We start from the raw sequence: 24613 nt of genomic DNA on the forward strand, positions 1-24613 counted from the left end.
ATATGCGTCGCGGAAGTTAGAGTAACAATGATCCAAGGTCTTTCCACCCCTGGTTGCGCAATCGATATGCTGATAAAATTTGGGGAGTCTTGTTTTCAGATTAGCCTTGTTAAAATCCCCAGCTACAATGAATGCAGCCTCCGGATAAATGGTTTCCAGTTTGCAAAGAGTCAAATAAAGTTCATTCAGAGCCAACGATGTGTCTGCTTGGGGGGGGATATATACGGCTGTGATTATAATCGAAGAGAATTCTCTTGGTAGATAATGCGGTCTACATTTGATTGTGAGGAATTCTAAATCAGGTGAACAGAAGGATTTGAGTTCTTGTATGTTTCTTTCATCGCACCATGTCACGTTAGTCATAAGGCATACGCCCCCGCCCCTCTTTTTACCAGAAAGATGTTTTTTCCTGTCTGCGCGATGCGTGGAGAAACCTGTTGGCTGCACCGCTTCGGATAGCGTCTCTCCAGTAAGCCACGTTTCCGTGAAGCAAAGAACGTTACAGTCTCTGATGTCCCTCTGGAATGCTACCCTTGCTCGGATTTCATCAACCTTGTTGTCAAGAGACTGGACATTGGCAAGAAGAATGCTAGGGAATGGTGCACGGTGTGCCCGTCTCCGGAGTCTGACCAGAAGACCGCCTCGTTTCCCTCTTTTTCGGAGTCGTTTTTTTGGGTCGCTGCATAGGATCCACTCCAGGTGAAAGATATGATCCCTTATTGATGTCACCTGTTAAATCCACTTCAAATCAGTGTAGATGAAGGGGAGGAGACAGGTTAAAGATGAAGAGGAGGAGACAGGTTAAAGATGAAGGGGAGGAGACAGGTTAAAGATGAAGGGGAGGAGACAGGTTAAAGATGAAGGGGAGGAGACAGGTTAAAGATGAAGGGGAGGAGACAGGTTAAAGATGAAGGGGAGGAGACAGGTTATAGATAAAGGGGAGGAGACAGGTTATAGATAAAGGGGAGGAGACAGGTTAAAGATGAAGGGGAGGAGACAGGTTAAAGATGATGGGGAGGAGACAGGTTAAAGATGAAGGGGAGGAGACAGGTTAAAGATGAAGGGGAGGAGACAGGTTAAAAATGAAGGGGAGGAGACAGGTTAAAGATGAAGGGTGGAGAGAGGTTAAAGATGAAGGGGAGGAGACAGGTTAAAGATGAAGGGGAGGAGACAGGTTAAAGATGAAGGGGAGGAGACAGGTTAAAGATGAAGGGGAGGAGTTTTAAGTCTTGAGACCATTGAGACATGGATTGTGTTTGTGTCAGAGGGTGAACGGCCAAGACAGAATATTGAAGTGTCTTTGAACAGGGTCTAGTAGTATTGAACCTTTACTTAACTAGGCAAGTCAGTTAATTAAGAACAAATTCTTATTTACAATGACGACCTACACCGGCCAAACGACGCTGGGCCAATTGTTCGCCACCCTATGGGAGTCCCAATCACGGTCGGTTGTGATACAACCAGGATTTGAACCAGGGACTGTAGTGACGCCTCTTGCACTGAGATGCAGTGCCTTAGACCGCTGCCCCACTCGGGAGCCAAGAAGGTGCCAGGCTCACAGGTTTGTGTTAAGAACTGCGACGCTGCTGGGGTTTTTCTCACTCAACAGTTTCCTGTGTGTATCAAGAATGGTCCACCACCCAAAGAACATCCAGACAACTTGACACAACTGTGGGAAACACTGGAGTCAACATGGACCAGCATCCCTGTGGAACGCTTTCAACACCTTGTAGAGTCCCATGACCTGATGAATTGAGGCTGTTCTGAGGGCAATAGGGGGGTGGAGTGGATTAGTACGAAGGTGTCCTTAATGTTATGTCCACTCAGTGTAGAGTCCATGACCTGATGAATTGAGGCTGTTCTGAGGGCAATAGGGGGTTCAACTCAATATTAGGAAGGTGTTCTTAATGTTTTGTCCACTCAGTGTAGAGTCCATTTTCTCTTCTGAAGTTCTCTCTTCTATTAAAAATAAATAAATCCCAAGTAGCCTATGCACACAAATTCGATGAAAATGTCTACATAATTTGCAATACATCTTTCATCGATTTGGCATCACGCGAATGTTATTAATCCTCAAGTGTTAGCAGGCTGTGTAGCCCAACTCACACGTACATACGTATAACATGCATTATGTTCACCCTGTGATTAAACAGGCTATTTCTGCTTTAGTGTTTACATTGTAGACAGAGAAGAACACATTAAAAGTAACTGAATCAATACATTATACATTCTCTGTGTACTAATAAATAATACATGCAGATATTTATAAAATGTTTTCTGTGGCAGTAACTCACCTCTACGTCCATCTCTGTTGCAGAGGCTTGTGGGAATGCTGCTGGTGTGTGGTCTGGGCTGTGTGCCTCTGTCCCCCCCACCCCCTGTCCCAGCCTAGTCTACTCTCTCTGCCTCCACCCCTGTCAGCCACAGCCTACTCCTCACCCCCTGTCCCAGCCTAGTCTACTCTCTCTGCCTCTCTCTGCCTCCACCCCTGTCAGCCACAGCCTACTCCTCACCACCTGTCCCAGCCTAGTCTACCCTCTCTGCCTCTCTCTGCCTCCACCCCTGTCAGCCACAGCCTAGTCTACCCTCTCTGCCTCCACCCCTGTCAGCCACAGCCTAGTCTACCCTCTCTGACTCTCTTTGCCTCCACCCCTGTCAGCCACAGCCTAGTCTACCCTCTCTGCCTCTCTCTGCCTCCACCCCTGTCAGCCACAGCCTAGTCTACCCTCTCTGACTCTCTCTGCCTCCACCCCTGTCAGCCACAGCCTACTCCTCACCGCCTGGCTAACCAGTGTCTTCACTGTTCGTCAATAATGCAGCAGAATCTTCTACAGTTTCTCCCATCCCTCCAGGTAGAGCGGAAGGATGCGTCTTCTGAATCTTCCAGCCGTCATTCTCCACGCCGTCTACTGCCACCTAATTAGTCTTTCAGAGTGCTGCTTGGGTTGCGCTTGAATAAGTCATAAAACACACAGAGAGATGGGTTGTGTGTCAACGTGTTCCTCTGTGTTTCTGGTTGTAAGGACCACGTCATGTCTGTTGGCGGATATTTTGTTCTTTAGTTTTAATGAAGGAATTAGTTGATGACTAAATGAGTGACGGTGGGGTCCTGTGACGGTGTGGTCCTGTGGGGTCCTGTGACAGTGGGGTCATGTGACGGTGGGGTCCTGTGACGGTGTGGTCCTGTGACGGTGGGTTCCTGTGACGGTGGGGTCATGTGACGGTGGGGTCATGTGACGGTGGGGTCCTGTGACGGTGGGGTCCTGTGACGGTGGGGTCCTGTGACAGTGGGGTCATGTGACGGTGGGGTCACGTGATGGTGGGGTCATGTGACGGTGTGGTCCTGTGACGGTGGGGTCCTGTGACGGTGGGGTCATGTGACGGTGGGGTCCTGTGACGGTGGGGTCCTGTGGAGTCCTGTGACGGTGGGGTCATGTGACGGTGTGGTCCTGTGGGGTCCTGTGACGGTGGGGTCCTGTGACGGTGTGGGGTCCTGTGACGGTGGGGTCCTGTGACGGTGGGGTCCTGTGACGGTGTGGTCCTGTGACAGTGGGGTCCTGTGTGGTCCTGTGGGGTCCTGTGACGGTGGGGTCCTGTGGGGTCCTGTGACGGTGGGGTCCTGTGACGGTGGGGTCCTGTGACAGTGGGGTCCTGTGTGGTCCTGTGACAGTGGGGTCCTGTGGAGTCCTGTGACGGTGGGGTCCTGTGACGGTGGGGTCCTGTGACAGTGGGGTCCTGTGTGGTCCTGTGACAGTGGGGTCCGGTGGGGTCCTGTGACGGTGGGGTCCTGTGACGGTGGGGTCCTGTGGGGTCCTGTGACGGTGGGGTCCTGTGGAGTCCTGTGACGGTGGGGTCCTGTGACGGTGGGGTCCTGTGACGGTGGGGTCCTGTGGGGTCCTGTGACGGTGGGGTCCTGTGACGGTGGGGTCCTGTGGGGTCCTGTGACGGTGGGGTTCTGTGACGGTGGGGTCCTGTGACGGTGGGGTCCTGTGACGGTGTGGTCCTGTGATGGTGGGGTCCTGTGACGGTGGGGTCCTGTGGGGTCATGTGACGGTGGGGTTCTGTGACGGTGGGGTCCTGTGACGGTGGGGTCATGTGACGGTGGGGTCATGTGACGGTGGGGTCCTGTGGGGTCCTGTGACGGTGGGGTCCTGTGACGGTGGGGTTCTGTGACGGTGGGGTCATGTGACGGTGGGGTCATGTGACGGTGGGGTCCTGTGACGGTGGGGTCCTGTGACGGTGGGGTCCTGTGATGGTCTGGTCCTGTGGGGTCCTGTGACGGTGGGGTCCTGTGGGGTCCTGTGACGGTGGGGTCCTGTGACGGTGGGGTCCTGTGATGGTCTGGTCCTGTGACGGTGGGGTCATGTGACGGTGGGGTCCTGTGACGGTGGGGTCATTTGACGGTGGGGTCCTGTGACGGTGGGGTCCTGTGCTTGATCAGGATAATATTGGGAGCATCATTCTCCGTAACACACAGCTAATTCATTCAGACCTACAGCGTCCACTTATCGTTTGTTCTAACATCTCTAATCCACTCCAACCAACTTTTCTCCCTCCATCCCCCATTTTTCCCTCAACCCCCTAGCTCTCCCTCTACTCCTCTCTCTCCCTCCATGCATTACCCCCATCTCCCTCCATCCATCACCCTCATTTCTCCCTCCATCCATCACCCCCATTTCTCCCTTCATCCATCCCCCATCGATTCCCCCATCCCCCATCTCTCCCTCCACCCCACTTCTCTCCCCCCATCTATCCCTCCATCCCATTTCTCCCTCCATCCCCCACTTCTCTCCCCACATCTATCCCTCCATCCCCCATTTTTCCCTCCATCCCCCACTTCTCCCTCATCTATCCCTCCATCCCCCATTTCTTCCTCCATCCCACTTCTCTCCCCCATCTCCCATCTATTCCCCCATCCCTCCCTCTATCCCCATCTTCCATCTATCCCTCCATCCCATTTCTCCCTCCATCCCCCATTTCTCCCTCATCTCTCCCTCCATCCCCCACTTCTCCCTCATCTCTCTCCCCATCCCCCACTTCTCCCTCCATCCCCCATCTCTTCCTCCATAACCCCCATCTCTCCCTCCATCCCAACCCTCCAATCCCTCCCTCCATCCCTCCCTCTATCCATCCCATTTCTCCCTCCCTCCATCCCATTTCTCCCTCCATCCCCCATTTCTTTCCCATCCCCCATCTCTTCCTCCACCCCCCCATCAGACACACACACACTGCACTCATATAGGTCATAGGCTGCACAAAGATATCTCTTGTCTCCTGTTGGAATGGATTTCAGATTAATTAAAATGTGAATGATTTATACGGATGTCAGAACGGATTATGGGCCATTGGTTGTGTACTTTACATTCTAGTGTGTGTGTGTGTGTGTGTGTGTGTGTGTGTGTGTGTGTGTGTGTGTGTGTGTGTGTGTGTGTGTTACTTTCTATTCCAGATTCCTCCAATCCCTCTCTCATGGTGTGTGGATGATGTCAAAGGTTTAAAGAGGAGAGAGGAGAAGGAGACATTTCTATTGGTTAGAATAGAGGAGACATCTCTATTGGTTAGAATAGAGGAGAGGAGACATCTCTATTGGTTAGAATAGAGGAGAGGAGACATCTCTATTGGTTAGAATAGAGGAGAGGAGACATCTCTATTGGTTAGAATAGAGGAGAGGAGACATCTCTATTGGTTAGAATAGAGGGGAGGAGACATCTCTATTGGTTAGAATAGAGGAGACATCTACATTGGTTAGAATAGAGAGGAGAGGATATGTTTCCATTGGCCAGAATAGAGGAGAAGGAGACATTTCTATTGGTTAGAATAGAGGACAGGAGACATCTCTATTGGTTAGAATAGAGGGGAGGACACAGAGAGACATATCTATTGGTTAGAATAGAGGAGACAGGGGGACATTGGTTAGAATCCCTTGTAGCCGTTGGTTTAAAAGTTGTGTTGTCGGTGGTGTGTGTTGTTGGCAACTGACGTCATTCTAAATTTGCGTCTGAATGATAAAGTTGACCCTGGATGGGAAGTAGCTGCTTCAGAACAGAGAATTCAGTACTTTATTTTACAGTTTCCAATGGTATTTACCTGGTAATTACTAGGAAATGATGCAGTAACACAGAATTCAACACAATTACTTTCTGAAATAAATGAAATAGCTACCTACATAGTCAAGTATGACATAGAAGTACTATTTTACTTTGGGCCTCATCCTGTCCTCCTGTGTTCCAACAGTGTGACATGATCAATGTATAGTTTAATGAACAATCAATAACCTGTTATACTGCATTTACATTCCACTGAAAACAAAATGATCCTGTTCAGGTCTGTTCCAATTCAATCTCTTTTCACATAGTGCAAGAACTGTCACAAGGCAAAGTCAATCATAGGACTCTTACCTGCTGTAATTCTGTATCTGTATCAATAAATATTCTCTTATTACAGTCCTTGTAAAAGAGATTATGTACAACGATCTCATCAACAATCAGGACATTTCATAGAAAAACAATACAAAGTGGATGAATTATTACGATTGCCATGCATCACGAAGAGAAGCATCGACACCCATGTCATTGGACACTGGCTGGCCTGCCAGAGGAACTACAGTATGAGATCTTCTTCCTCACTCACACCTCCGGTAGAAGTTGAAGTGGTAGTCTGTGAACAGCGCCCCCACGAAGCCACGGTCGGTATTGCAGTCTGCCTGTCCCTGGATGGAGATAGATCAAGATTGTCTATTACATTGACAAGTGATGCCTCTAACAGTGGAAATACTGTACAAGTCCTCAAAGATGGAAGGCAAGCCTGAGGAGGCGAGATCAGGTGGAACCATTCTAGCCAATGACAGGGTAGATAGGCGTGTGCACAACAGGCCTTAGAGATAGAGTTCTCATTTTAGCTTCTGTGCCAGCACGGGCAGCATCTCCATTTTAAAGTAGTCAATTTTCTTCTTCTTCATTGTGGGATTGCTTCCATCTCGTAGGAATCCCCACCCAGTTGACTACTTTAAAATGGTGGAAGCCCTCAATGACAATGCCCATGCTAAAATGGGTTTAAGCCATGTTGAGTTCTCCATCTATCCCTATGACAACAGTCACAAATCTGGTAGAAAGTCGGGGGGGGGGGGGGGGGTTTCAAAGTTGCCGAAATGCCACGTGCGTTCGCTTATATCCGTTTAACCACCTAACAATTACGAAACTTCTATTTGATCAAACAAGCCTCACGTAGCAAAATACGAATTACATTTTTTGTTGACCAAAGTCGACACTCTCTCATTGACCTTTATACAAAAATTCCTCACTTTGTGGGCAGATTTTGAGCAGAGTAAAACCTCTCGCTTCCCCTCTTCCTCTCTGAGATGAAGAAGATTTACAGTTTGTTTTGGTCAGAAACAAATCCTCAAATCAACCACACATACATTTAACTGTGTGATATCGTAAGAATAGGACATCTGGCAAAGACTACTAAACCATGACAATAACAGGGTGTAGTCAACGTCTGTTACAACATTAAATAACATCTCTGGGTGGCCTACAGTGACAGTTGTGAACTCTTGTTCAGTTTCCAATACCAGTGTGAGACGAGAGCATTACGGGGAGACGAGAGCATTACGGGGAGACGAGAGCATTACGGGGAGACGAAAGCATTACGGGGAGACGAAAGCATTACGGGGAGACGAAAGCATTACGGGGAGACGAGAGCATTATGATGAGATGGGGAGACGAGAGCATTACGGGGAGACGAGAGCATTACGGGGAGACGAGAGAGCATTACGGGGAGACGAGAGCATTATGATGAGATGGGGAGACGAGAGCATTACGGGGAGACGAGAGCATTACGGGGAGACGAGAGAGCATTACGGGGAGACGAGAGAGCATTACGGGGAGACGAGAGAGCATTACGGGGAGACGAGAGAGCATTACGGGGAGACGAGAGCATTACGGGGAGACGAGAGCATTACGGGGAGACGAGAGCATTACGGGGAGACGAGAGCATTACGGGGAGACAAGAGCATTACGGGGAGACGAGAGAGCATTACTGGGAGACGAGAGAGCATTACGGGGAGACGAGAGAGCATTAAGGGGAGACGAGAGAGCATTACGGGGAGACGAGAGAGCATTACGGGGAGACGAGAGCATTACGGGGAGACGAGAGCATTACGGGGAGACGAGAGCATTACGGGGAGACGAGAGCATTACGGGGAGACGAGAGCATTACGGGGAGACGAAAGCATTACGGGGAGACGAAAGCATTACGGGGAGACGAGAGCATTATGATGAGATGGGGAGACGAGAGCATTACGGGGAGACGAGAGCATTACGATGAGACGAGAGAGCATTACGGGGAGACGAGAGAGCATTACGGGGAGACGAGAGAGCATTACGGGGAGACGAGAGAGCATTACGGGGAGACGAGAGAGCATTACGGGGAGACGAGAGCATTACGGGGAGACGAGAGCATTACGGGGAGACGAGAGCATTACGGGGAGACGAGAGCATTACTGGGAGACGAGAGCATTACGGGGAGACGAGGAGACGAGAGCATTACGGGGAGACGAGAGCATTACTGGGAGACGAGAGCATTACGGGGAGACGAGGAGACGAGAGCATTACGGGGAGACGAGAGCATTACGGGGAGACAAGGAGACGAGAGCATTACGGGGAGACGAGGAGACGAGAGCATTAGATTGGGTCGTTTTCTCCCCATAACATACAACACGTAGTAGTTGTGAGGCTACCTGGACAGTGTCGTTTGACATTGATATTTTAGGAAAGGACACATTGGAGAAATCTTTTAGTTCTTACAGCCACTGCTGAGCGGAAGTGGTAGGAGCTCCTGTAGAATCGAGACACTGGCAGAGGCCATTCATGGACGTAGCCCTGGAGAGAACAAGAGAAACACTTTCAACCTTTATACTCTCTTTCTTTCTTACTTTCTTGGTTCACTTTTTATCATACAAAGAGCAGAGAGTTTGTAATTATCAAACAGAGAGCAACCACAGTATAGTGTTGTCTGTGGATGCCATACCTGTGTATTTATGAAATTGTATTCTTCGTTGGTTTGATCGTGGTCCATCAAGGCAGAGCATTTAAACGTCTCATCATTATGACACAGGTGGACAACCAGCAGCTCTGTAGTACTGCGTCAGAGGAGAGGAGACACCTAGTGGTCATTTACGGTACTTACAACAAACCCACGGTGCAAGTACCAAGTGCTCTGTGACCATTTGTAATTAGTGTGAACAACAATGAGAGAATGTGCCTTATGCAGCTCTGTCTTAGAGGCCTTCATCTCCTCATACAGAACAGGAAGTCCTGCCAGAATGGGGTCCAATGTCTGATTCAGACAAAGCTTCAAGTCTCGATTCAATCCGTAGCGCTGAAGATCTGCGGTATAGTGTGATTGACATTTAAAGGTAATTTCCCATTGAGACGACATACGCAGCAACTACGTGACTGCAGTCTCCGCAAATGCCCGGAAACATTGCCCTTAAATCCCAAATCGCATCCTACTGCACTAAGGATTAAATGGAGCCCTTAGACTCACAAGGTCCCCCGGGTATGGACTCTGAATGTCTGGGAGGATTCAGACCATCATCAGCCCCGGAGGTAAAACAACCTCTTAGAAACTATCCCCTGCTCCTTCCAGAGTCCCCAGTCAATGCCAACCTGTCACCACCGCAGTGGGAAGACAAGTCCTATTGAATTATTCAAGTGGAAAACAAAGTGGAGACCAGAGGAAGCATGTCTCGTGTCCTGGTCACTCACTTCATCTGGACAGTGACACGCATGTTGGTGGGGACGAACTTGCTGATAGGGATTTGGAAGGAGTAGTTTCCTGACCTGAATGGAAACAGATCAACGTGGAGATGAAGTATACCATCGGGTTTGGCAGTCTGAATCTACATCTATTAAATGAGTTCAAACTACTGACTGAATGACGTACCCGCAGCTTCCCCTCTCACAGTACCGAGAGTCAATGATCTGTTCGTTTTCTTTGATGAAAAAAGACTTTATGGTTGTGTTTGTCCCTGAAAATAGAACAACAATCTGATGTCAAACTCTGAAGTATTGTGAAATAAAGTCAGAAAATTACACATTTGGATTAGCATTAAAATGTGTCATCAAACGCATGTGATAGAATCTGACTTACAATCTCCGGCACCTTTGATTTCTTCATTGAATTTGTCTTTCCCTTTATCTGAGAAGGCAGAATTGGAACCAAAAAGAGAAGTGGGATTACTGCCTGTCACAAGCAGCACAATGCCAACACTTTATAGAGCATCAGAATTACGTCTCATTCAAGGTCAGCAACATGGTAGGTTTTACGTCAAGATAAGCTAGCATGAAGAAAGAGATACAGTGGAGATGGCTGTTGGTAAATGAAGACCGGGAGTAGCCAGCTCACCTGCTAGAGAGGGCCCGGTAGTGGGAGATACAGTGGAGATGGCTGTTGGTAAATGAAGACAGGGAGTAGCCAGCTCACCTGCTAGAGAGGGCCCGGTAGTGGGAGATACAGTGGAGATGGCTGTTGGTAAATGAAGACCGGGAGTAGCCAGCTCACCTGCTAGAGAGGGCCCGGTAGTGGGAGATACAGTGTAGGAGAGGAGGGCAGGAGAGATGGTGCTGGTATTATCCATGGAGACTGTAGTGGGACAGCAGAACACTTTATCACAGTAGATCAGGCTACAGAAGTCCACATCAGGGGTCCACGGGACAGGGGTGGTTGTTGGGTTAACTAATAAACAAACAAACAAACAAACGTCAATTTCCACATAGAGGACTATTCATGACAGGCAGCAATACGTTTACCACCTCTTTGTACAATAGAATTGAATGAGACACCACAACGTCACCACGATGAGACATCACAACGTTACTACGATGAGACACCATAACGTCACCACGATGAGACACCACAACGTCACCACGATGAGACACCACAACGTTACTACGATGAGATACCACAACGTTACCACGATGAGACACCACAACGTTACTACGATGAGACACCATAACGTCACCACGATGAGACACCACAACGTCACCACGATGAGACACCACAACGTTACCACGATGAGACACCACAACGTTACCACGATGAGACACCACAACGTTACTACGATGAGACACCACAACGTTACTACGATGAGACACCACAACGTTACCACGATGAGACACCACAACGTTACTAAGATGACACCACAACGTTACTACGATGAGACATCACAACGTTACTACGATGAGACACCACAACGTTACTAAGATGACACCACAACGTTACTACGATGAGACATCACAACGTTACTACGATGAGACATCACAACGTTACTACGAGACACCACAACGTTACTAAGATGACACCACGTCACTACGATGAGACACCACAACGTTACTACGATGAGACACCACAACGTTACTACGATGAGACATCACAACGTTACTATGATGAGACATCACAACGTTACTACGATGAGACACCACAACGTTACTAAGATGACACCACAACGTTACTACGATGAGACATCACAACGTTACTACGATGAGACACCACAACGTTACTACGATGAGACATCACAACGTTACTACGATGAGACATCACAACGTTACTAAGATGACACCACAACGTTACTACGATGAGACACCACAACGTTACTACGATGAGACATCACAACATTACACCACAACGTTACTATGATGAGACACCACAACGTTACTATGATGAGACACCACAACGTTACCACGATGAGAAATCACAGCGTTACCACGATGAGACATCACAACGTTACTACGATGAGACATCACAACATTACTACGATGAGACATCACAACGTTACTACGATGAGACATCACAACGTTACTACGATGAGACATCACAACGTTACTACGATGAGACATCACAACGTTACTACGATGAGACATCACAACATTACTACGATGAGACATCACAACGTTACTACGATGAGACATCACAACGTTACTACGATGAGACATCACAACGTTACTACGATGAGACAGCACAACGTTACTACGATGAGCACAACGTTACTATGATGCGACATCACAACGTTACTACGATGAGACACCACAACGTTACTATGATGCGACATCACAACGTTACTAAGATGAAAGTAGAACTATATAAAGAGCATTTATGGGTTGTTTACCTAAGGTAGTCCTGACTGTTGTGGTGTAGAGAGGTTGTTTACCTAAGGTAGTCCTGACTGTTGTGGTGTAGAGAGGTTGTTTACCTGAGGTAGTCCTGACTGTTGTGGTGTAGTGAGGTTGTTTACCTAAGGTAGTCCTGACTGTTGTGGTGTAGAGAGGTTGTTTACCTAAGGTAGTCCTGACTATTGTGGTGTAGAGAGGTTGTTTACCTAAGGTAGTCCTGACTGTTGTGGTGTAGAGAGGTTGTTTACCTAAGGTAGTCCTGACTGTTGTGGTGTAGAGAGGTTGTTTACCTAAGGTAGTCCTGACTGTTGTGGTGTAGAGAGGTTGTTTACCTAAGGTAGTCCTGACTGTTGTGGTGTAGAGAGGTTGTTTACCTAAGGTAGTCCTGACTGTTGTGGTGTAGAGAGGTTGTTTACCTAAGGTAGTCCTGACTGTTGTGGTGTAGAGAGGTTGTTTACCTAAGGTAGTCCTGACTGTTGTGGTGTAGAGAGGTTGTTTACCTAAGGTAGTCCTGACTGTTGTGGTGTAGAGAGGTTGTTTACCTAAGGTAGTCCTGACTGTTGTGATGTAGAGAGGTTGTTTACCTGAGGTAGTCCTGACTGTTGTGGTGTAGAGAGGTTGTTTACCTAAGGTAGTCCTGACTGTTGTGGTGTAGAGAGGTTGTTTACCTAAGGTAGTCCTGACTGTTGTGGTGTAGAGAGGTTGTTTACCTAAGGTAGTCCTGACTGTTGTGGTGTAGAGAGGTTGTTTACCTAAGGTAGTCCTGACTGTTGTGGTGTAGAGAGGTTGTTTACCTAAGGTAGTCCTGACTGTTGTGGTGTAGAGAGGTTGTTTACCTAAGGTAGTCCTGACTGTTGTGGTGTAGAGAGGTTGTTTACCTAAGGTAGTCCTGACTGTTGTGGTGTAGAGAGGTTGTTTACCTAAGGTAGTCCTGACTGTTGTGGTGTAGAGAGGTTGTTTACCTAAGGTAGTCCTGACTGTTGTGGTGTAGAGAGGTTGTTTACCTAAGGTAGTCCTGACTGTTGTGGTGTAGAGAGGTTGTTTACCTAAGGTAGTCCTGACTGTTGTGGTGTAGAGAGGTTGTTTACCTGAGGTAGTCCTGACTGTTGTGGTGTAGAGAGGTTGTTTACCTAAGGTGGTCCTGACTGTTGTGGTGTAGAGAGGATGCACAGTAGTCTCGTTGCTGCAAATAAAAAAAAACATGATATGACCTTTGAAATGAATTTCACATTCCATTCTGGATAGCATTTGGCACAGATGATAAAGTTTGAGTCTCAGTAGTATTCTTGGCACCGTATTCTTGGCAGATAAAGGCTGGCGGCATCTGTAGTTTGTGAAGCCGGGTCAGTGGTGTTTCTTACGTGTTTCCAGGAAGCGGCATGCCGGCGTCATCTCTCAGAGTCAGCATGTAGAGAGCTGTGATGGCAATAGAACTGTGGAAGAGACATAGGGATGTCATAACACTTCATAACACATTCATAACACATTACATAAGAAAGAAAAAACATTGTCAGGCCCAGACCAGGGGACTTACAATGCAGGTGCATCAACAACAACAAAACTTCAAGAGTGGATTTATGAAAAGGAATAGTAAAACTTCTATATTCTGAACTCTCCAATGCTTTTATACAGTCACGTCCCACCCCATCTGATCTGATAGTCTACCTTTTCTCACATTTTCATTTCTCTGATACAGTTATCAGAATAGATAAAGCTGTATGCATTCAATATTATATTATATTCAGGTACAGGTAACCGCCAAAATAATGGAAACACTTGAGTAAATGAGGGATACAAAGTACATGGAAAGCAGTCGCTTCCACACAGGTGTGGTTCCTGAGTTAATTAAGCAATTAACATCCTGGCCTGCTTAAGGGTTATTATTTATATTATCATGCTTAAGGGTTATTATTTATATAATATTATCACGCTTAAGGGTTATTATTTATATTACCATGCTTAAGGGTTATTATTTATATTATCATGCTTAAGGGTTATTATTTATATTACCATGCTTAAGGGTTATTATTTATATAATATTATCACGCTTAAGGGTTATTATTTATATTACCATGCTTAAGGGTTATTATTTATATTATCATGCTTAAGGGTTATTATTTATATTATCATACTTAAGGGTTATTATTTATATTATCATGCTTAAGGGTTATTATTTATATTACCATGCTTAATGGTTATTATATATATTATATTATCACGCTTAAGGGTTATTATTTATTTTATATTATCATGCTTAATGGTTATTTATTTTATCATACTTAAGGGTTATTATTTATATTACCATGCTTAAGGGTTATTATTTATATTATATTATCATGCTTAAGGGTTATTATTTATATTATCACGCTTAAGGGTTATTATTTATATTATATTATCACGCTTAAGGGTTATTATTTATTTTATCATACTCAAGGGTTATTATTTATATTATCATGCTTAAGGGTTATTATTTATATTATATTATCACGCTTAAGGGTTATTATTTATATTATCATGCTTAAGGGTTATTATTTATATTATATTATCACGCTTAAGGGTTATTATTTATATTACCATGCTTAGGGGTTATTATATATATTATATTATCACGCTTAAGGGTTATTATTTATTTTATATTATCACGCTTAAGGGTTATTATTTATTTTATCATACTTAAGGGTTATTATTTATATTATCATACTTAAGGGTTATTATTTATATTATCACGCTTAAGGGTTATTATTTATTTTATCATACTTAAGGGTTATTATTTATATTATCATGCTTAAGGGTTATTATTTATATTATCATACTTAAGGGTTATTATTTATTTTATCATACTTAAGGGTTATTATTTATATTATCATGCTTAAGGGTTATTATTTATATTATATTATCACGCTTAAGGGTTATTATTTATTTTATATTATCATGCTTAATGGTTATTATTTATATAATATTATCACGCTTAAGGGTTATTATTTATTTTATCATACTTAAGGGTTATTATTTATATTATCATGCTTAAGGGTTATTATTTATATTATATTATCACGCTTAAGGGTTATTATTTATTTTATATTATCACGCTTAAGGGTTATTATTTATATTATCATGCTTAGGGGTTATTATTTATATTATATTATCACGCTTAAGGGTTATTATTTATTTTACCATGCTTAAGGGTTATTATATATTTTGTATTATCAGGCTTAAGGGTTATTATTTATATTATATTACAACACTTAAGGGTTATTTATATTATATTATCATGCTTAAGGGTTATTATTTATATTACCATGCTTAAGGGTTATTATTTATATTACCATGCTTAAGGGTTATTATTTATATTATCATGCTTAAGGGTTATTATTTATATTATCATGCTTAAGGGTTATTATTTATATTATCATGCTTAAGGGTTATTATTTATATTATCATGCTTAAGGGTTATTATTTATATTACCATGCTTAAGGGTTATTATTTATATTATCATGCTTAAGGGTTATTATTTATATTATATTATCACACGTAAGGGTTATTATTTATATTATCATGCTTAAGGGTTATTATTTATATTATCATGCTTAAGGGTTATTATTTATATTATCATGCTTAAGGGTTATTATTTATATTACCATGCTTAAGGGTTATTATTTATATTATCATGCTTAAGGGTTATTATTTATATTATCATGCTTAAGGGTTATTATTTATATTATCATGCTTAAGGGTTATTATTTATATTATCATGCTTAAGGGTTATTATTTATATTATATTATCACGCTTAAGGGTTATTATTTATTTTATATTATCACGCTTAAGGGTTATTATTTATATTATCATGCTTAGGGGTTATTATTTATATTATATTATCACGCTTAAGGGTTATTATTTATTTTACCATGCTTAAGGGTTATTATATATTTTGTATTATCAGGCTTAAGGGTTATTATTTATATTATATTACAACACTTAAGGGTTATTTATATTATATTATCATGCTTAAGGGTTATTATTTATATTACCATGCTTAAGGGTTATTATTTATATTACCATGCTTAAGGGTTATTATTTATATTATCATGCTTAAGGGTTATTATTTATATTATCATGCTTACGGGTTATTATTTATATTATCATGCTTAAGGGTTATTATTTATATTATCATGCTTAAGGGTTATTATTTATATTACCATGCTTAAGGGTTATTATTTATATTATCATGCTTAAGGGTTATTATTTATATTATATTATCACGCGTAAGGGTTATTATTTATATTATCATGCTTAAGGGTTATTATTTATATTATCATGCTTAAGGGTTATTATTTATATTATCATGCTTAAGGGTTATTATTTATATTACCATGCTTAAGGGTTATTATTTATATTATCATGCTTAAGGGTTATTATTTATATTATATTATCACGCTTAAGGGTTATTATTTATTTTATATTATCACGCTTAAGGGTTATTATTTATATTATCATGCTTAGGGGTTATTATTTATATTATATTATCACGCTTAAGGGTTATTATTTATTTTACCATGCTTAAGGGTTATTATATATTTTGTATTATCAGGCTTAAGGGTTATTATTTATATTATATTACAACACTTAAGGGTTATTTATATTATATTATCATGCTTAAGGGTTATTATTTATATTACCATGCTTAAGGGTTATTATTTATATTACCATGCTTAAGGGTTATTATTTATATTATCATGCTTAAGGGTTATTATTTATATTATCATGCTTAAGGGTTATTATTTATATTATCATGCTTAAGGGTTATTATTTATATTATCATGCTTAAGGGTTATTATTTATATTATCATGCTTAAGGGTTATTATTTATATTACCATGCTTAAGGGTTATTATTTATATTATCATGCTTAAGGGTTATTATTTATATTATATTATCACGCGTAAGGGTTATTATTTATATTATCATGCTTAAGGGTTATTATTTATATTATCATGCTTAAGGGTTATTATTTATATTATCATGCTTAAGGGTTATTATTTATATTACCATGCTTAAGGGTTATTATTTATATTATCATGCTTAAGGGTTATTATTTATATTATCATGCTTAAGGGTTATTATTTATATTATCATGCTTAAGGGTTATTATTTATATTATCATGCTTAAGGGTTATTATTTATATTATCATGCTTAAGGGTTATTATTTATATTATCACGCTTAAGGGTTATTATTTATATTATCATGCTTAAGTGTTATTATTTATGTTATCATGCGTAAGGGTTATTATTTATATTATATTACAACACTTAAGGGTTATTTATATTATATTATCATGCTTAAGGGTTATTATTTATTTTGTATTATCAGGCTTAAGGGTTATTATTTATATTATATTACAACACTTAAGGGTTATTTATATTATATTATCATGCTTAAGGGTTATTATTTATATTACCATGCTTAAGGGTTATTATTTATATTATATTACAACACTTAAGGGTTATTATTTATATTACCATGCTTAAGGGTTATTATTTATATTACCATGCTTAAGGGTTATTATTTATCTTATCATGCTTAAGGGTTATTATTTATAATATATCATGCTTAAGGGTTATTATTTATATTATCATGCTTAAGGGTTATTATTTATAATATATCATGCTTAAGGGTTATTATTTATATTACCATGCTTAAGGGTTATTATTTATATTATCATGCTTAAGGGTTATTATTTATATTATCATGCTTACGGGTTATTATTTATATTATCACGCTTAAGGGTTATTATTTATATTATCATGCTTAAGGGTTATTATTTATATTATCATGCTTAAGGGTTATTATTTATATTACCATGCTTAAGGGTTATTATTTATATTATATTATCATGCTTAAGGGTTATTATTTATATTACCATGCTTAGGTACATTATTTTGGCCATTTTTTAGGTTACCATGGCTATGCCCCCGTTGATGACAATGCCCAGATCCACAGGGGTCGAGTGGTCACAGAATGGTTTGATGTGCATGAAAACGAAGTAAACCATATGCCATGGCCATCTCTGTCACCAGATCTCAACCCAATGGAACATTTATAGATTCTGAAGCGGCGCCTGAAACCACCATCAACAAAACACCAAATGATGAAATGTCTGGTGGAATAATGGGGTCACATCCCTCCAATAGGGTTCCAGACACTTGTAGAATCGATGTCAAGGTGCATTGATGCTGTTCTGGCTGGTGGAGACCCAACGCCCCTAGTAAGACACTTCATGTTTCCTTTACTCTGGAAGTTACCTGTATATTGCAGTGCTTCAACATCCAGAGGTATTTTCTAACAAAGCAGTCATACTTTTTGTTTCAATATGAAAGTAACATGAACATCTGCTCCTCAGTTGTAACAGGAAGTCTTACCAGAAAGCCATTGTTGTTACCAGAATGATCATGCTGACTTGGACAAACTTGTGTTTTAAACAGCGGTGGAACTTTGCCTACAAGAGAATAAATATGAATATTAATGCTTTTAGTTTAGTTTGATTCAGACTTGCTGTACACCTGTTCTTATACAAGTATACAGTCTTTCTGCAGTTCTACCTCACCTTGACAGATTTGAGAGGTGTTGGCTTCTGTGATGGTGGAACACTGCTGTGTCTGTTTATTTTCCTGTGTGACACAACACATATATTATCAACACAACACATTAAATAATGACAGTTGAAACATGTTAAATAATGACAGTTGAAACACGTTAAATAATGACAGTTGAAACACGTTAAATAATGACAGTTGAAACACGTTAAATAATGACAGTTGAAACACGTTAAATAATGACAGTTGAAACACGTTAAATAATGACAGTTGAAACATGTAAAATAATGACAGTTGAAACACAACATGTTAAATAATGACAGTTGAAACATGTTAAATAATGACAGTTGAAACACGTTAAATAATGACAGTTGAAACATGTTAAATAATGACAGTTGAAACATGTAAAATAATGACAGTTGAAACATGTAAAATAATGACAGTTGAAACATGTAAAATAATGACAGTTGAAACACGTTAAATAATGACAGTTGAAACACGTTAAATAATGACAGTTGAAACACGTTAAATAATGACAGTTGAAACACGTTAAATAATGACAGTTGAAACATGTTAAATAATGACAGTTGAAACATGTTAAATAATGACAGTTGAAACACAACATGTTAAATAATGACAGTTGAAACATGTTAAATAATGACAGTTGAAACATGTTAAATAATGACAGTTGAAACGTTAAATAATGACAGTTGAAACACAACACGTTAAATAATGACAGTTGAAACACAGCACGTTAAATAATGACAGTTGAAACACATGTTAAATAATGACAGTTGAAACACAACACGTTAAATAATGACAGTTGAAACATGTTAAATAATGACAGTTGAAACACAACATGTTAAATAATGACAGTTGAAACACAACACGTTAAATAATGACAGTTGAAACGTTAAATAATGACAGTTGAAACACAACATGTTAAATAATGACAGTTGAAACACGTTAAATAATGACAGTTGAAACACGTTAAATAATGTCAGTTGAAACATGTTAAATAATGACAGTTGAAACACAGCACGTTAAATAATGACAGTTGAAACACATGTTAAATAATGACAGTTGAAACACAACACGTTAAATAATGGCAGTTGAAACATGTTAAATAATGACAGTTGAAACACAACATGTTAAATAATGACAGTTGAAACACAACACGTTAAATAATGACAGTTGAAACACGTTAAATAATGTCAGTTGAAACATGTTAAATAATGACAGTTGAAACACGTTAAATAATGTCAGTTGAAACATGTTAAATAATGACAGTTGAAACACGTTAAATAATGACAGTTGAAACACGTTAAATAATGACAGTTGAAACACGTTAAATAATGACAGTTGAAACACGTTAAATAATGACAGTTGAAACATGTTAAATAATGACAGTTGAAACACAACATGTTAAATAATGACAGTTGAAACATGTTAAATAATGACAGTTGAAACATGTTAAATAATGACAGTTGAAACACAACATGTTAAATAATGACAGTTGAAACACGTTAAATAATGACAGTTGAAACATGTTAAATAATGACAGTTGAAACACAACATGTTAAATAATGACAGTTGAAACATGTTAAATAATGACAGTTGAAACACAACATGTTAAATAATGACAGTTGAAACACAACACGTTAAATAATGACAGTTGAAACGTTAAATAATGACAGTTGAAACACAACACGTTAAATAATGACAGTTGAAACATGTTAAATAATGACAGTTGAAACACAACATGTTAAATAATGACAGTTGAAACACAACACGTTAAATAATGACAGTTGAAACGTTAAATAATGACAGTTGAAACACAACACGTTAAATAATGACAGTTGAAACACAGCACGTTAAATAATGACAGTTGAAACACATGTTAAATAATGACAGTTGAAACACAACATGTTAAATAATGACAGTTGAAAATGTATTAGAAATCAAAGAACGTTGAGCATTCAGTCCATTACAAGTATAAACTCAGTCCTTCCAAAAGGAGAGATTCCTAAGCTACAATAAAGTGGAGATATTTGACAGTACAGGAGGCATAATGCAGAAGGCTGTTATGGTTGAGCTGAGGAAGTGTTGATGGTCCCCATGAGAGTGACCCTGGTCACAAAGACAGACACACAACACATCCAGAGGTCAACCATCCTCAGTACAGCCCCACCGTCTCATAGACACCAGGCTGTATCACAACCGGCCGTGATTGGGAGTCCCATAGGGCGGTGCACACTTGGCCCAGCGTCGTCCGGGTTTGGCCGGTGTCGGCTGTCATTGTAAATAAGAATTTGTTCTTAACTGACTTGCCTAGTTATATAAAGGTTAAATAAAATGTGAAAATGGTTGAAATACAGCAGGGATCTGAAAAGAGTCCCTGAGTACCTGACTAAACCGACTGACTAAATGTACTAAAACAAATGTTTTTATGTTGGGTGAAAATCTCTCAATGTCTTCAAATTATTTTGAAAACTGAAAGAGAACTTGTAGGCAATAGGCCATAGAGAAATAGCACCCCCTGGTGGCACTGTGACATTACCCTTTAGCGCTGCTGTTAGCAGGGTTGCTGCTGTTAGCAGGGCTGCCCATGTCCTTTAGCTTGGCTGACCGTGTGTTCCACACCTCCAGCTCCTGAATCCTGTTCTCCAGGTTGTCAGTCACCTTGCACAGCTGCTTCACAGCCCCTACATTCTCCATGAAGATCTGCTCCTATGGGGGACAAATAGCATAGAAATGGTACAGTATTTTGTTCTTCAAAGTAAAAGTTTTATTTTTTATTGAACCTTTACTTGGCAAGTCAGTTAAGAACACATTCTTATTTACAATGAGAGCCTACCAGGAAACAGTTAACTGCCTTGTTCAGGGGCACAAAGACAGATTTTTACCTCGTCAGCTCGGGGATTCGATCCAGCAACCTTTCGGTTACTGGCCCAACGCTCTAACCACTAGGCTCCCCTGTCTCTAACCACTAGGCTACCCTGCCTCTAACCACTAGGCTACCCTGCCTCTAACCACTAGGCTACCCTGCCTCTAACCACTAGGATACCCTGCCTCTAACCACTAGGATACCCTGTCTCTAACCACTAGGCTACCCTGCCTCTAACCACTAGGATACCCTGCCTCTAACCACTAGGCTACCCTGCCTCTAACCACTAGGCTACCCTGCCTCTAACCACTAGGCTACCCTGCCTCTAACCACTAGGATACCCTGCCTCTAACCACTAGGCTACCCTGCCTCTAACCACTAGGCTACCCTGGCTCTAACCACTAGGCTACCCTGCCTCTAACCACTAGGCTACCCTGCCTCTAACCACTAGGCTACCCTGCCTCTAACCACTAGGCTACCCTGCCTCTAACCACTAGGCTACCCTGCCTCTAACCACTAGGCTACCCTGCCTCTAACCACTAGGCTACCCTGCCTCTAACCACTAGGCTACCCTGCCGCCCCAAAGTGGGACCATAACTCAGATCTCTTGGCAATCCTCATACTGATTATCACACTGATCACATGTTATCAGGCCTTATATGTCATGCGGACGGAGACGTACTTTGTCCACCATGAGGAAGTTGTGGATCCTCCGTCCGTCGCTGCAGGTGATGTCCCCCACCACTTTGACAGCAGTGGGCAGCAGCTCCTTCACCTCCTGGGCTAGGACGCCCGTTTCATGTATGTGATCGATCCCCATCTCTGAGGCGAACTCAGGCTTGTAGTCATACTCCACAATCCTCATCTGAGATATTCTCTTCAACTGTTCTGTTGAATCCACCTACACAGTTGAAATATTGGCCCGTCAGGTAAGATATCATTCCCTGGGCCACTGTGAAGGCAATTTCTATGTTCCTTCCTGTTATTTCACACCAAAATCCTTATTTTGATAGCTATTATATAAGAGCATGTGCTGCTTTCTACCTCTTGTATGTGGTGTTTTGCACGGCGGTCGGAGGGGTGCATAACCTGCCCCATGATCTTAGCGTTGCCACAGACCACCAGGGCTTCATCGGGGGTGTCTGTGTTGATGCCCACCCTCCCCTGGCACACCACCGCGTCCGGAGCCTGTCCTCGTTGCCACAACACCTCAGTGTCGTTCTCAAACTGGCCCGGGTTCGACGCCTGTAGTGAAGGAACACGGAAGAGTTTAGAGTTCTGGTAACGGTTGGTTCCATTTAGATCACAGTGCATTCTAGAACTAATTGTCCAATGGAAACATGGTAGGAACTACATTTGATTTAATTTGTATATATTCTTTATTTAATCTTAAATTTTAGCAAGGAGTCTCATGCTTTAGTATGCTTTAGTACTTAGTGCTTGAGTCTCATGCTTTAGTATGCTTTAGTACTTAGTGCTTGAGTCTCATGCTTTTAAATAGTACAGGGTTCCCCAACTGGTGTCCTCCGCGCCAAATTTGGCCCCCGGGGTGGTCTCATTTGGCCCCCCAAGTTTTCAGAGAGAAAAAAAAAGAATACATCTGCTCAACAGTTGATGATCTCTGCTTTGGTACTTCTGGTTCAGTACTGACCCTGACTATGATCCTCTCTGACATGAACGCTATCAGCAGGTAACTCTCTTCCCTCACTGTGGCGTACAGACCCACCACCATCAGGAAGTACCTGGTCATAACACAAGGACACATGGAACGACATGTTGAAACTGTTTTCAATGCCGATATTAGTAACACGGCAATGACACGGCAGTAACATGGCAGTGACACGGCAATGACACGGCAGTAACACGGCAGTAGCACGGCAGTAACACGGCAATAACACGGCAATAACACGGCAGTAACACGGCAGTAACACGGCAATAACACGGCAAATGGCAATAACACGGCAGTGACACGGCAGTAACACGGCAGTAACACAGCAGTAACACGGCAAATGGCAATAACACGGCAGTAACACGGCAATAACACGGCAATAACACGGCAGTAACAAAGCAATAACACGGCAGTAACACGGCAATAACACGGCAACATGGCAAATGGCAATAACACGGCAGTAACACGGCAATAACACGGCAGTAACACGGCAGTAACACGGCAGTAACACGGCAAATGGCAATAACACGGCAGTAACAAGGCAGTAACATGGCAGTAACACAGCAATAACACGGCAAATGGCAGTGACACGGCAGTGACACGGCAGTAAAACGTCAGTAACACGGCAGTAACATGGCAATAACACGGCAACATGGCAAATGGCAATAACACGGCAGTAACACGGCAGTAACACGCCAATAACACGGCAGTAACAAGGCAGTAACACGGCAGTAACACGGCAGTAATACGGCAGTAACACGGCAGTAACACGGCAATAACACGGCAATAACCAACCTCTGGTCAGGGTTGGGTTTACCCTTTTTCCTCATGTTGTTGGCAGTGGTCTCACTGAAGTGCAGTCTTCCCAGAGTAACTCTAGTGATCTTGTCCCCTGGTAGATTCACTCTGAGGGACGAGATGTTAGTCAGAAATGTAGGCCCGAGATTCCATCCAAATCGCCCCTTTTTTGGCTATGCACCGTATACCTTTTAAATCACAATTGTGTCATTGTTCAGATATGACAGATTACACTCCCAACGTGGAACACGGCAGTCTACAGTACAGAGTAGAATGACATGGAGGACGGGACACTCACTTGACTGGCAGGAATGGCTTCTTGCTGCGATCCGGCTGGGACTGCTCTATGGTGACTTTGTGAGTCTGTGCCTCAAGCTGCAGAGAACAAAAAGTATAGATAACTAGCAGGGTTGATGAGAACAAACGGTCAAAGTATAGATAACTAGCAGGGTTGATGAGAACAAACGGTCAAAGTATAGATAACTAGCAGGGTTGG

General features: G+C 41.9%; 1 protein-coding gene across 1 annotated transcript; it reads right to left on the minus strand.

Annotated features, from left to right (window-relative positions):
* Positions 1-6622: 6622 nt before the first annotated feature.
* LOC139395214 (myelin regulatory factor-like protein) lies at positions 6623-24492 on the minus strand (the record flags this gene model as incomplete). The annotated part of the gene is made up of 17 exons (XM_071142859.1): positions 6623-6709; positions 8805-8879; positions 9028-9139; positions 9768-9842; positions 9946-10030; positions 10153-10200; positions 10564-10737; positions 13301-13353; positions 13532-13603; positions 18590-18666; positions 18775-18838; positions 21324-21493; positions 22333-22551; positions 22695-22895; positions 23302-23392; positions 24115-24225; positions 24416-24492. Coding segments are annotated over 17 exons (1791 nt in total), but the record flags the coding sequence as incomplete, so codon positions are not given.
* Between the last annotated feature and the right edge of the window lie 121 nt (positions 24493-24613).

Source organism: Oncorhynchus clarkii, unplaced genomic scaffold (assembly GCF_045791955.1).
Source record: "Oncorhynchus clarkii lewisi isolate Uvic-CL-2024 unplaced genomic scaffold, UVic_Ocla_1.0 unplaced_contig_798_pilon_pilon, whole genome shotgun sequence".
Lineage (NCBI taxonomy): Eukaryota > Metazoa > Chordata > Actinopteri > Salmoniformes > Salmonidae > Oncorhynchus > Oncorhynchus clarkii.